General features: G+C 44.6%; 1 protein-coding gene across 1 annotated transcript in view; it reads right to left on the bottom strand.

Annotated features, from left to right (window-relative positions):
* The window catches only part of LOC147016816 (talin-1-like), a 166083-nt gene that overhangs the window by 11611 nt on the left and 139509 nt on the right, over nt 1-14963 (bottom strand). The window contains exons 40-52 of the mRNA XM_085845847.1: nt 12006-12176; nt 11617-11763; nt 11373-11474; nt 11012-11131; nt 5964-6110; nt 5464-5630; nt 4996-5179; nt 4573-4698; nt 4305-4421; nt 3732-3917; nt 2740-2847; nt 2479-2584; nt 2208-2332 (exon numbers count right to left, since the gene is read on the bottom strand). Of these exons, the coding sequence (XP_085701973.1) occupies nt 2208-2332; nt 2479-2584; nt 2740-2847; nt 3732-3917; nt 4305-4421; nt 4573-4698; nt 4996-5179; nt 5464-5630; nt 5964-6110; nt 11012-11131; nt 11373-11474; nt 11617-11763; nt 12006-12176 (1806 nt within the window). The remainder of the gene's footprint in view (nt 1-2207; nt 2333-2478; nt 2585-2739; nt 2848-3731; nt 3918-4304; nt 4422-4572; nt 4699-4995; nt 5180-5463; nt 5631-5963; nt 6111-11011; nt 11132-11372; nt 11475-11616; nt 11764-12005; nt 12177-14963) is intronic.

The following is a 14963-nucleotide window of genomic DNA, read 5'->3' as shown; positions in this document are numbered from 1 at the left end:
AAGGTGCAAAAACAGATCCCTGCAACTACTGATCAATCAGCCTTCTCCAAATCATCAGCAAGGTGATGGAATCCATCATCGCTTCAGACATTAAATCCTTCCTCTTCTCCAATGGCTTGATTTCCGATCATCAATTTGTTTTCAGACCAGGTAACTCCACCCTGGATATGCTGCTTTTGCTCTCTCAACAACGAATGAAGATCCTCAATGCCAGACATGAAATCAGAGCCATCCCCCTTGACATATCGCCTGCTTTCAATACGATCTGACACCCTGCCCTGCTCATCAAACTCTCTTCCGATGGTTTCCAAGGCCATCTCCACTCATGGCTCGCAGACTTCCTCTCCTGTCACAGGCAACATTTGGCCCTTAAGGGAGTTCTCTCAATCCCTATTCCTGTCCAGGCTGGAGTTCCTCAAGGCAGTGTCCTGGGCCCTGTTCTTTTTCTGGTTGTCATCAATTATCTCTCTGACTCTTTGGAAAATCCTCTTTATCTTTTTGCTGATGAATCCACCCTCTGCCGTACCATCTTCATCCCTCAGTTGGGCAAGCAATCGCCTCTTCACTCTCTGTAGATCTGGATAAAATCACAATCTGGTCCAACACGTGGAACATGTCTTTCAATCCTGGCAAATCTCACTCTCTCACAATGTCTCTCTGAAAGGACCGTCTGGAACCCCCCCCCCCCCCAACCCAATCTACGTTTTCAACAATCCTCTTGAAGAAGTCCTTTCATTCAAACTTCTGGGTCCATTATCTGCCATGATCTTTCCTGGGAAAGCCACATTTCCAAGGTGGCCTCCAAAGCCAGTCGCTGACTGGGAATCCTCCATCGTGCAAAGTCCCTCCTTGGCACACCTGAGCTCCTGACCACATACAAAGCTTTCGTCCACAGCCTGATGGAGTACTGCTCTCTCTCTCTCTGGGCTGGTGCTCCAGCCTCTCACCTTTCTCGGCTTCACGGTGTGGAAACCAAGGCATTTAAGATCATTGGTATCTCTGGCATCGAGGCTGAGTCTTTGGGTCTCTCACTCTCTCACCACAGGTAGGTCGGTGGTCTTTCTGTATTTTACAGTCTTCTCGACGGCCTCCTCCCCCCCCCGCTCTGTCTGGGATATGTTTCCCCCATATTTCCGCAGGGCGTACCTTGTCCACCAGCAACCCCCTTCTGGTAAAACTACCAAAATCAAGAATCACTGCTCACCTTCACTCTTTTATTCCTCTTTTTTCCCAACTTTGCAACAAACTCACACACTCTCTTCAATCCCACTCTTCCCTCCAGGTCTTCAAAACTGCTGTCCACCACCATCTCTGATCTCCCTCCATCCCAAACCATGATCTTTTCTACCCCCACTGATCCACCCTAAACCAACTTCCTTCAAATTCCCTGCTTTCCTTCCTGAAAGTCCCTGTTGTGTAAGGACCTGAAAGTCCCTGCAGTGTCCATCTTGTTTACCCTGTGTAACCCACCCCATTCATCTCCCTTCCACAGATCTCCTCATGTCTCTGTTCCCCACTGTTTTTTTCCTTCTCTCTCCCACCCCTCTTGTCTCCTGCTCCCTTTGTTGTACATTCTGTGTGTTAGCAATCATACAAGCTTCGACATTGCATATAAAAAAAACAAAACATCAAAATTGCCAATTATTCAAATTCACATCAACATTAACCTCGACATGGCCAAGAATTTGAATTTGTATCAACATCAACATCAAAATTCACAACAACATCAACATAATTTGCTTATCAGAGACTATTTTGTAATGGATATGCTGATCAGCACGACAGCGTCATTCGTATGCAGCACGTTGCTGTGGGTTAACATCCCTTCTTGCAGAGGTGTGACGTGTGACAGTGCCAATGTTGCAGTGCCCCCTGCAGGCTAAAGCAGGAATTTGTAGTTTGGTCAGGGTGCTGGTGATAGCTCAATTGCTTTTCAAAGAAAACACCATGGGATCTTTAATGTCCATAATCAAGACTGGCAGATGGGATGCCCAGTTTTACGTCCATCCGAAGGACGGCACACATTTATGAATGACCCTGCTTGTGAAACATCAGGATGACAGTTTATAACTGGGTCGGGATTCAAGCCTGGGCTAAGACAGCTAAGAGGTGAGTACGCATACCTCTAGGCCATCCTGTCAGCTCTATTACTACATGAATGACACTTTAGCCACTCTGCCGTACAGTTGACATTCACAATAACATACCCGTGGCTTTTTGCGTGGCTTTAGTTGCTCCAGCTTCTTAGCTGCAGCTTCAATAGCAGCTGCTGCTCCCAAGAGTTCAGCCTCAGCTATCACTGTGGGGTCCTCAGGATCTACCCAATCTGAGCCTTCCCCAAACAAAAATATATAGTTTATGTAAGCATGACATTAAACTGCAAAGTTCAGGTTAAAACAAAATCATAACACAGTATTGGGAAGTCGGGCTTGAAGTAACCATTATGTGTGGCTTGTACGTGCCCAAAGCACAACCAACCTTTCATTGCTTCCGCGGACTGAATCAGTTCTGTTACCGATGAGGCGACCCCCTTCGAGATAACTGCAAGATGCTGTTTACCCTCTGCAGACGGTTTTTGCAGTACCTGCAGTGAAACCAGACTTACTCAACATCCCAAAACCAGAACAGAGTACAAACCAGATTTTCTCTGCTAGAATCTGGTGTGTTTCGTACAGAAGGTAAGGTTTATAGGAATGCGGGTAAATAAACGCCTTTCTGTGAGGAAGCCATAAAACATACGTGCAAGACGTGTTCCAAAAGGGTCTGGTACCCCTTAGCACATTCCTTGCCATAACGCATGGCTCTCACACGCAACTCATGCGTGACATCTGGGTGGTACGCCGTTTGCTGGAACACAAGCAAATGAACACCGTATTAGGCCAAGCGTTCCTTGGAAGACGTTGAGTCGGTGATGATAAGCAGACAGCAATGCTTTGTTACACACTGCGTGGATCTTCCTCTCCTTTCTAGACTCTCCAAAATGAAAAGGCATTACATACCATTGTGACCAAACTATCTGTTCCACATACATTTGATCACTCAGTCCCAAGGATGAATTGTGTTGAACTTGCATGTAAACTTCCCAAAGCCAGTTATGGAACACCAGTTGTGAACTTTTGGATTTATAAGGTGATTAAAAAGAAGAATAGATGCAGGTTAGCGAATACGTACAGTGATGATAACCTCCATCTTCCAAAGGCAAGCATAAGGCAGAACAAAAAGAGTGTGACATGTATGAAAAGCAAACAGCACTAGCAATGTGTTTACAGGCAGATACGGCTGTGACACACAAAGGATTTAACGCAACGTCTCGAGTCAATAGAGAACAGCTTAATGGTTGGGTGGGTAAAGCCGAGTTGCATTTCCCTCACTTGTGTGGTGTTGATTCCCATGTCTACTTGGTAGAAATGTCCACATTCTATGATGGGACTGGTGACTTGTGCAGGATTAATTCTGGCCTGGAAGTTCACCCTGATGCAATTTCAAGAGTACGGGTACACATGATGTTGTTGGCGAGTTAATATCCAATCATGAAAATAACGAATGGTAAGTACAAAAAGGTGAGGATAACCATCAGGCCTCATCAAGGGAATGCCCTTGTGATTGTTGTTGTTGTTGTTGTTGTTGTTGTTGTTGCTTAATAATTTGGGACAGATCGCTAGACACAAGACAAGGTACGTTGATGAGTCTTTCAGGTGAGAAAACTGTAGCGGGGTCACATTCGGCCTTACCTTACAATTGTTCAACATCTCAGACACAGCTTTGCGACTCTGATTTGCCATGGCCACGATGCCCTCCTGCTGGCATGAATTCCCAGCTGCCACGGCCTTGGCTGTTGCCATGGTGATGCCTTTTATTGTTCGTATGAATTCTTCAGGTGTGGTCGTTTTCACAGGAGGTTCCCTTGACTCAAACATCTGAAAGAATAAATCAGATATTCACGGAGGATTGTTCAAGCCAATAATATTCCTGATAAAGTATCTGCAATGCAACTTTGAACGATATTATGTAAATACAACACAGCGTGCTTAAACCATGACAGAACCTCCATTACGATGGCAATAATATTTGATATTTCAATTGCAAGAAAACTTTGGCACAGGGAGCGTAAAGCAACGATATCTCCAAAAGGAAGATAAAAATGAAATGTTAGTTACGAGGCCTACAAAAAATTATAATGAGTTTGGAAGCTTTTTTGTTTTCTTGTATTCCCAATTCATCTTGAAATTCCATCACCAAGTGTTTTCAAGGGTTTAGAATTAAATACGTTACAGATCTCATCCAGTTACGTGCTCCCGTCGTACCATAAGCTCCTGTTTGAGGCACTCGATTGTGGCCTCGAGTGCGCGAGTCCCCTTGGTGGCCTCGTCCTCCACAGCTTTTACCGTTTTCAGCAGAGTTGTGACGTTGGTGACCATTATCTGCACAGAGGACAACACACATGGCCTTACGTCATGTGGAACCAGACTGTGGAAACCCTGGGGCTCCATTGCAGAAAGGTTTTATTGAAACATTCCCAGGTAAGAGTGCAAAATCTATCGTGGCAAATAAAAATTTCGTACAAACGCCAACCTTGGCAGATCCCTTGAGGGTTTGCATGGTGCGATCCTCAGGTGACTTCCCAGCAGCAGACTTGGTGGCTCCAATAAGATCTCCCAGGGCTTTGGCCACGTCTTTGACGGCATTGATGAGGACCACCTAAAGGTGTATAATGGTGCAGAAATGTGCTTCATGAAAGTGTGTAATTACTTCAACCAGCAAAACTGGATAAGGTCTGAATTAAAAAAAAAAATTCCTTTCCCACAGTTCCTCACGGATTATATCCTCAACTCCTCAAAAATAAACCCCTCAATTACTCTCATATAAACTTCTCAATACTCTCATATAACCCCTTCAAAACTTAACCGATAAGCCCTCAATTAATCACAGATAAAAGCACATTTCCTTATGGTTAATCCTTTTTTAAGTCCAGGTGTCAATTAAGTTCTTACGGACCTGTGTTTCAGGGTCTTTACTACCGAGACTGGCTGCTCCCAATTTAACTACATCAGCGAGCCTCGTTATCGTGTTCACAGATGACTGGGCTGCCTGAGCAAGCTGCTCCTGACTGGCCCCAGCTCCAGCCACCAGTTTCTTCGTATCCTCAACCAGGGCCTTTGCAGTCTTCAAAATTGCCTCCCTGTTGAGATAAAAAGCAAATCGTTTGAAAAGAGTGGAAATTGCATCAAGGAAGCAGTTTGGATAATATCATGCTGTTTGGTGATGAAACCATTTGTCCTGGATGAAAACAAAGTGACACTGAGATACAGGGAACAAACCGTACAATTCACAATGTCATACCAAAGGACAACAAAATCTTCAACCACGATAGGTGAAGGCGTGGGAATCCAATATTCGGAATGCATGACCGTACAGATGTTCCGATAGTGCAGAGCCAAAAAAGGTCAAATATCGTCAAGTTACCTGTGATCGGCGAACATTTGGTCATCTTCCGCGTTCAATGTGCCGGTGCTGGCGAACATGACCGTAGTGTCGAGGTCGGCGATGATGCCAGCCACCGTACTGCCAGCTGTGATGCAAGCTTGCGTGCCACGGTTCCCAGCCTGCAAAGCTGCCATGACCATGGATACCTAGCATGGTAACAATCAGAAGCACACGAGGTTTGTGAAGACAAATGAAGAAAAAGAGAAATCGTTCAATGCTATATACACAATTCTTAATGGAATAAGGCCTGCTACATCCTGTATATTCGAAAAATGTGGAAGAAGGAGTCCACGAATAAACTTACTACCGATTACAGTAATCAAAAAATGGAGCACTTAGAAGATGTGAACTCATTTGGTAAATGCAGTCTTAGATTATTGAACAAACTTTGATGAAATGAAATTCATTATTCCATCTTGTGAGCTCCTTAAGTTTACAAGGAAAGCTTCCTTACCATGTCATCATGTGAAATGACTTGCCTTCTCTGAGACCTTGCGAGCGGAATCTACGAGTTCGCATTTGGTGAAGCTGTCCGTGGGGCTGCTATGCAGCGCTCCAGCATGTTGCACTAATGACACACAGCCATGGCCCAGTTCCTGTACTCGGTTCCTGATCTGCCGCCCAACCTGTATCAAATGAAAGTGCACAGCAGCAAAATGCACAACAACATTGTCTTATTTCTCCAGCTGTACATCTCCGATTAAACGGAAAAGCATCTGTGTGTCCATCGGGCTTTATTCTAAAGGGTTTCTGCTGCCATCTATACAAATAAATGTCAGCGTGTGTCAATGTGTCAGTGTGTCTCCTCCATAACTCCAAAACCATAAAACCTATCAGCCTGAAACTTTGCATGCATACGAAGAAAACTTCAAGGAAATGCAAGATTGAAAATTGGGTGTTTGGGTTAATTAAAACACCCCTTTTGAAGATAATTAACAGCCTTATGTAATTATATTCTTTATCAGGCGCATCCTCGGCACCGCTCAATATGTGGTCTGAAGGCGTATCCTAGGTAACCTCGCTGAGGTCTGAAGCCGCCCTGTTTTTTGGCCTGCTCAATCATGCTTTGCCTTGGAACAAGGCCATTTTGGCCATAGTGCCTGCCAGATCTGTCTATATTTTCACAGGTTTCCTGAGGTGTTGTTCAGGAAAATCAAACCAAATCTGGTGAAAAATGGACGTTTTAAAACAGTTATAACGTTTGCGCGGACCCCAAATCGATGTATCATGTGACGCGTACAGAGACGAGCAGGCAACATGGGGGATTTTCTGCAATGTTTATTTCACGGTTGATTGAACTTGGCAATGTCTCCAGGGTTGTTAAGCAGAAAGCAGCAATGCTTTTGTGGATAAAATCATTATTTCAAAAAATTCATTTTATTTCATTAACTGCTGCGTGCATGGTGGAGACCGACTTTAAAGTTAAAGAGAACCTACATGGCATGCAGTGAGAGCCTGGCCAGCCATTCCTTATCAATCATTTAATTGGAGTGCTTAAGCCATGTGCTGAGCACCCATTGTCGATAGCAGTACTGCACTATGTTATTCTCAGCGAATCGTTCACTCACTGTAGACGCTTTGCCGCACCACGTCATTCAGAGCGACTGAGTCGTGCCCCGTCACGCTGAGTGAGTGTTTCATGCCGTCACCCTTAGCGAGTGGTTCGTGCTCCGTCACCCTGAGCGAGTGCTTCGTGCTCCGTTACCCTAAGCGAGTGGTTCATGCTCCGTCACCCTAAGTGAGTGGTTTGTGCTCCATCATCCTGAGTGAGTAATTAGTGCTCCATCACCCTGAGCAAGTGTTTCCTGCTCCGTCACCTTAAGCGAGTGGGTCGTGCTCCGTCACCCTAAGTGAGTGGTTTGTGCTCCATCATCCTGAGCGAGTAATTAGTGCTCCATCACCCTGAGCGAGTGCTTCATGCTCAGTCACCCTGAGGGAGTGCTTCCTGCTCTGTCACCTTAAGCGAGTGGTTCGTGCTCCATTACCCGAAGCGAGTGGTTCGTGCTCCGTCACCCTAAGCAAGTGGTTCGTGCTCCGTCACCCTAAGTGAGTGGTTCATGCTCCATCATCCTGAGCGAGTAATTAGTGCTCCGTCACCCTGAGCGAGTGCTTCTTGCTCCGTCATCTTAATCGAGTGGTTCGTGCTCCGTTACCCTAAGCGAGTGGTTCGTGCTACGTCATCCTAAGCGAGTGGTTCGTGCTCCGTCACCCTAAGTGAGTGGTTTGTGCTCCATCATCCTGAGCGAGTAATTAGTGCTCCATCACCCTGAGCGAGTGCTTCCTGCTCTGTCACCTTAAGCGAGTGGTTCGTGCTCCGTTACCCGAAGCGAGTGGTTCGTGCTCCGTCACCCTAAGCGAGTGGTTCGTGCTCCGTCACCCTAAGTGAGTGGTTCGTGCTCCATCATCCTGAGCGAGTAATTAGTGCTCCGTCACCCTGAGCGAGTGCTTCCTGCTCCGTCACCTTAAGCGAGTGGTTCGTGCTCCGTTACCCTAAGCGAGTGGTTCGTGCTCCGTCACCCTAAGCGAGTGGTTCGTGCTCAGTCACCCTAAGTGAGTGGTTCGTGCTCTGTCACCCCTAGTGAGTGGTTCGTGCTCCATCATCCTGAGCGAGTAATTAGTGCTCCATCACCCTGAGCGAGTGCTTTTTGCTCCGTCACCCTGAGTGAGTGCTTCGTGCTCAATCATCTTGAACGAGTGGTTTGTGCTCCTTCATTAATTCTGTGTGTTGTGAAATAACACCCGATTTCTGAGCTGTTTGCCGTATAAATATGTTTTCTAAATTACAGAGCTAAATTAATTTTTTCAACGGTCACCCACAGCTGGTCGTAGTTCATGAACTGGTCATCATTTGCGTTACAGGGTCAAAATATTCATTTTTTTAGTTTTCTCTGTATTGATAGACATCACCAAGCTACATGCACTTGTGTGAAATTTTTTTTAGCAAAAACCACTAATCATCGGCGAATATGGTATTTTTAATTATGATTTTATTGGACAATGCATTACAAGGAAAACACATTTTCGCATTTATCTCAAATTCACCCTTTCTGAGTAAATTGGATGTGGATCAGTTATCCTTTGGCCATTTTGGACAATTCAAGTGCCAAATTAATCCTGAGAATATGCTAGATACATAACTATGTAAAGATATCTATGAGATCTCTTTTAGGAGTTTGTACATATTGGTCAGGGTTTGCTGAATAATAATGAGTTGAATAATCAATTTTGCATCATGCAACAGCAAGTCCCAAGTGTTACTCACCTAAAAAATAACAAAATAGATTAGATTAAAGCTTATTGATTGAAATAAATTCAGTTTATTCCAAATTTGACTCACCACATCCGCCGCCTCCGCCACATCCACCGCCTCCGCCTGCTTACTCCACCCCTGACTTGTATCACTTATTTGCCTGTTACACAAAAACTATTGCATATTTTATATTTCTGTTTTTTCCACATTAAGCTCGACAAAATTACCTTTCTTCTCATAGTAAGATATCTAGATATCTGTGGTTTTTCTGGTCTGTAGTTAAAAAGGAAAGTGGATTTTTTGAAAAACATGTAACAACTCCGCCTTTTTAGGGTGACCAGTTCATGAACTACGACCAGCTGTTTATAAAGACTAATGTTTGGGAACATATCCCTGAAGCGTCTCTATATAAATGCAACGTTGTTTTTCGGTGAAAGCTACTCAAGGTTTTTGGGTTGTATACAGTACGTACTGCAGTCAAGCCTGGTGTTGGCGCAGTGGTTAGGGCAGCGGCTTGGGATCCCAGTGTCCTGAGTTCAAGCCCCGTTGGCTGCTGAATTAACACCAGGGGGTTGACTCAGCCTGTCATCCTTCCGAGGTCGGTGAAATGAGTGCCAGTGTACTGGTCCCGGTGTATGCCCCGGTTAAAATAGGTGTACCATATCCCTGTGTCGTAAGAGGCGACCAGGGTTGTGTCAGGAAGGGCATCCGGCCTAAAACCTGTGCCAAATCACTATGCGGATCACACGGATGATCCGCTGTGGCGACCCCTAACGGGAGCAGCCGAAAGAAGAAGAAGAAGACAGTACGTACTGCAGTCGGTAATCACACCGACTCCAACCTACCGATTCCCGAAAAAATTGCCGATATTGGCCAAGCACAAGTGTGTGTGTGTGTGTGTGTGTGTGTGTGTGTGTGTGTGTGTGTGTGTGTGTGTGTGTGTGTGTGTGTGTGTGTGTGTGTGTGTGTGTGTGTGTGTTGTTCATAAAGCATAACATATTCTCTCTGCCAACTCCCCTACCAACACCTCTCTCTCTTTCTTTCTTTGTCCCATCCCTGCTCCACCCTCTCCCAATACAATGCAGCACCCTCCTCCCTCCCCTATCTTACGCTCCCTCCCCTCTGTCTGTCTCTGTCTCTGGACATATCCAGACGGTGGTTATGTATGGACAAAGTTCGTTTCTGGATGTGTTCTGCGGTATTTATATCTGGACGGGAGTTTGTCTCCGGACAGGAGTTTGTCTCTGGATGCTTCCGGATGGGAGTTTGTTTTCGGATGTGTCCAAGCAGTGTTTGTGTGTGGACGGCTTGTCTCCGGATGCATCCGGCAGGTTTTGTCTCTGAACGTGTCCGGGTGGTGTTTGTCTCCGGGCTGTGTTTATAGTATGACCGGTAGAAAAATGATTTCAGACATTATTTTGTTTCCATCGTCACTGTTATTCTATGCAGAGTCATTTTGATGAAACAGTTTGAATCGTAATTAACGCTCCACCGCACGTCTGCCTTCCCTTCCTCTCACCTCACACCGTCTTTCCTTCCCCCACCCCTCCTCGCTCCTTTGCCCTCCACCTCTTCACTCTCCCCACTCTCTCTCCCTCTTCCCCAGGTTTTTCTCCCTCCCCCCTTTAATATACCCATCAGCGAAGCAATGGGTGGTATTTGATAGTAGAATAATAAAAATGGTATCAATAGAAAGTAAATAATCAATTTACCTTGGAACAAAAGTTTGCGTCCATTTAATGATAAAAATGCCGGTTTTAAAAGCCTGTCTTTCTGGAATTGAAGAAGAATCATCAGTTTGAGCTTAATATAGCAATTCCAACGGTAACATTATTATGATTCTACGACAGCAGGAATTCTTTCCAATAAAGTGGGACAGACATGGAAGGAGCGAACACACAAAATCATACATAGGAATACTTCTCAAAGCAATGGGGAAATATATAAAAGTACATGGAAGGAGCACACAAACAACAACCAACATCAACAGCCACCATGACAGCAGCAACAATTACGTGTGATAAAAGATCCTTTTTTCGTGCATTTCACATTATTTTACATCCTCATTGAGACTCACAGATCGCCATGCAAGATGTTTGTGAAGTGCAACGGCAAGGTGACAGGTAGGTTCAGCTAATATGCACAAAAAAGAAGCTATAAAAAAAATCTGAGCTTTTATGATGTGATGGGTAACCCAAAAATACAGGAAACAATATTGTTATAACACAGCATTTACAGGCCTCATGGTCAGTCAGTTTATGGATCGTCAGGCCTCACCTCCTCGTTTTCAGCAGCAGCAGCGGCAGGGCGGCCCTGCTGTGCCAACGTGGCATACTCGGTGGTTAACTGGCTGGCTAAAGTGCCCAGATCTGCAGGATTACTTGCAGACTTGCTCACCTAGTGTGTGGTTGAGAGGACAGTCATCATTTACCTTCGACAAACAGGCTGAGGTTGAAATATTGTCGTCATCTCAACTAAACAAATGCTCTTAAACAGTCCTGCATATCATCAGAGAAATCAAACCACCAGCCATTGTAAAAGCAAGAATTAAATGGCGCATCCAATATTTAAATATCAACATCACTGCTTTTCACAATGCCGACACAAAACAGCCCCAGAAAAACATCACAGTGTTCACCATGTCCTGTGCTGTGACGGTGATAGCCTTTGCCGTTTTCACCATCTTGGTCTGGTAGTCAACAAATGAAGCATCTTGCTCCGGTGGTGTGCCCTCGTCCAGCTGACAAATGACAAGGATGTGAAATGCTACAATATGCCCAACATCATCACTCAAGTTAAGTTAAGCAAAGCATCGTTAAAAAAAAAAAAAAACACATTGTCTGAATTTTGTACAATAACGATGAACCCCCTGCAAAACGCACCTTATTAATGGCCTGGGTTATACCGTCCACCATACCGCTGACCATACCCAACTCGCTCGCAGCCTCGTTAAGGGTCTTTGTGATGTCCTCTACGGCCTCTCGCATCATCTGAGTCGACTCCTGGATTGCCTCGTGCGTGTGCGTAGCCTAGCAATAAACACAAAAAACAAAATACCAAACTTCAACAAAATCTTTTTATTAACTCAAAGCAAAGCCTTCACATCACACACAAAAAAATAAAGGAATAAGACTACAAGGTCTTGTCCTAAAGTTTCATCTCTTCTACAACATTGAAAAACAAGCTGTAAAATGCATTGCATGGTCAGCCATCAACTCCATCGTTTAGGCTTTGGCTTCCAGACATTATCGAGTGAGCAGCGTGCATTCACCTTGGGATTACCACCAGCATCTTTAGCTGCGAATAACATCTGCAAGGCTGACTCTGTGAGTGTACGCGTCTGGTCTAGTAGGTTGGCCTGTTGCTGGTGGTTGAGTAGACGAGAAGTCATGGCAACCGAGGCCTGTACCAGTGGTTCGAAGTAGCTCACCATCTGAGAGACCTGATCGTAAGAAAGTTATGATCATGTTGAGCTCCAATATGGCCACAGAGGGCTTCAGCAGGATATCTATAACATAAAATGAGCTTGGTCTCGGTGTGTATGGGTCCGTCCCAGCATCCGGCCAGCAACAATTGTCCTATAGGGGATATAACTAATCAAGCCCAATCTGCAAACAGTGTGACATAGTTGAGTAAGGTGAGGATAGATGGGCTGGTTTCAATTAACATTAAAACAAAAACTCTTCCTCCTTCATATTCTTCTTCGCTAATAATAATAATAATAATAATAATAATAATAATAATAATAATAATGGTGAGTCTCATAACGATTACATTCAGAAAACACGTACTATATTGAATACTTTCATTTCAACATTTCCATTTTATTCATGTAACAGTAATATATGGCCCAATGAAACAGTATTTCTGATTATACACCGCCTTTCACTCAACTTGTAACACAGGTGAGAGAGAAAAGGATACGAAAAAGCAGCTGATATTTCAATCATTTATCCGCACGTTTTTAAAGGGTGAAAGTTAATTTTTCTCCGGGTAACCCTTCTATAGTGTCACCCTGATAAAACCTTTCCCTTTCAAATGATGAAATTTTAGTTTTATCATCCAAGACCATTGGAGCATCTTGTACATACAGAGGTTGCTCAAGGTCAATGTTGACTTTTTAATGTTGTATGTACAATGGTATAGTCCACCCTGAGCAAGTTAAACAGGAAGTGACATCAACTCTGCTCAAAGCATTCCAGATAAAACCAAGATGGCAGCCGACATAGTTACATGTGCTGTGGGACCATGAAGTTCTTCGTGAAGGAGAACAGCAAACCAGCCTAAACTTACATGCGAGTGTCTGCACAATTTGGTGATGTATGTCTTTGATGCACTTTGTATGCTGAAATGATGAAGAGAGGTCTAAAATGCATGTGAACTTGTGAGTGATCTTGAGCATTCACGTGCAACCAATTGCTGTTACTCAAGCAAACAACAAACATGTTGAACAAATAATTTTGCAGAATCACTGAATTGCTATCCGTGAAATTGCAGAATATATTATATATATACTAGTGCGTGGCCATACATGCAAAAAAAAAACAACTTTCAAACCGCGAGCCAGAAACAACAACCACACAGGCCGTTCCTTCGCTCTCGCATGCCCGTACGTATGTGCGTGGCCCAGAAGTTCGCATATCGCAGTTACGATTACACTGAACAACAAATTTCAAAAAATTTTTTTTACTGGAGATGTGTAAAGTGATTAAGACTAATTTGGGTACGCTGATTTCAAAAATCATAACCGTTTTGCTGTATCACGTCAGGATTTTCAGGAACAGAAATATTCCCATTGCCTAGAAGTCAGGATTTCAATGAAATTTACATATGTCTTTAACATGTCTATTTCGTACAATTGTTGTTAACTTGTGTTATATTTCTTTCTTTCAGATAAAGATGCGTAGGCGTTCCTGTACCAATCATCCTGACAACTTCTGTTATGTCTGTGGTCGGTATACCAAAAAAGATCAACAGCGAAGTATATCTACAGCAGTGAAAATGAAGGCCGCCTACTTTCACTACTTTGGGTGTAAGGTGGGGGACCAAGAACAGAGCTGGGCACCACACATCTGCTGCACAAGCTGTCACACAACCTTGACTCAGTGGTTGGTGGGCAAGCGCGCGAGCATGCCATTTGCGGTGCCCATGATATGGCGTGAGCCGCAGAATCATCATGATGATTGTTATTTCTGCTGCACAAGCATCGCCGGCTTCAACAAGAAGAATAAAGGTCACATCAAGTACGCTGACTGCGTCTCTGCTCGTAAACCTGTGCCTCATGATGACGAGAACCCCGTTCCAACACCTCCAGCTGATCAGAACATAGCTGTAAGCAGTGGTGAAGAGGATGGTGATGATGAACCTTTTTGAACCCGACACTCAAGAATCACACCTTCTGAACCAGGGAGACTTAAATGATCTTGTAAGAGATCTCTCGCTGTCAAAGGCGAAGGCAGAGCTGCTTGGATCAGGCTGCAGCAGTGGAATCTACTTGAACCTAACACCAAGATATCCTTGTTCAGAGCACGTCACAGAGACATGGCTGAGTTCTTTGAGATGGAAGACACGATGACATTCTGCAGTAACATCAACGGTCTGTTGAAAGAACTTGGGTGTGATCACGATCCTGCAGACTGGCGCCTCTTCATCGACTCTGGGAAGAACAGCTTGAAGGCTGTTTTGCTCCACAATGGCAACGAGAAACCATCAGTCCCACTGGCTCATGCGTTCAGCATGACAGAGACCTATGAGACTATGCGGCAGCTGCTTGATTCCATCAAGTACAATGACTTCAACTGGCACATCTGCGGAGACTTGAAAGTGGTGGCGCTGTTGTTAGGGCTGCAGTCAGGCTACACGAAATACATGTGCTTCCTTTGTCTCTGGGATAGCAGAGACGACAAGAATCACTGGACGAAGAAAGATTGGGAAGAGCGAAAAGAGCATGTACCTGGTCGACACAACGTGAAGCATGTCGCCCTTGTCGACCCAGCTAAGGTTTTCCTTCCACCACTCCACATAAAGCTCGGCTTGATGAAAAGTTTTGTACGGGCAATGGATCTGAATGGGCGTGGGTTTTTATACCTCAAGGAAAAGTTTGGCAACACCTTGTCGGAGGCCAAGATCAAGGCAGGTGTCTTTGTTGGACCGCAAATCCGACAGATTATGAAGGACGAAACTTTTCCGACAACTCTAAACCCCAAAGAGCTGGCAGCGTGGAGGAGCT

The sequence above is a fragment of the Eptatretus burgeri genome, chromosome 11 (assembly GCF_056783735.1).
Source record: "Eptatretus burgeri isolate ZD-2024b chromosome 11, Ebu_testis_v1, whole genome shotgun sequence".
Lineage (NCBI taxonomy): Eukaryota > Metazoa > Chordata > Myxini > Myxiniformes > Myxinidae > Eptatretus > Eptatretus burgeri.
Note: the sequence above shows the minus strand (reverse complement) of the source record. Positions and strands in the feature narration are given on the sequence as shown.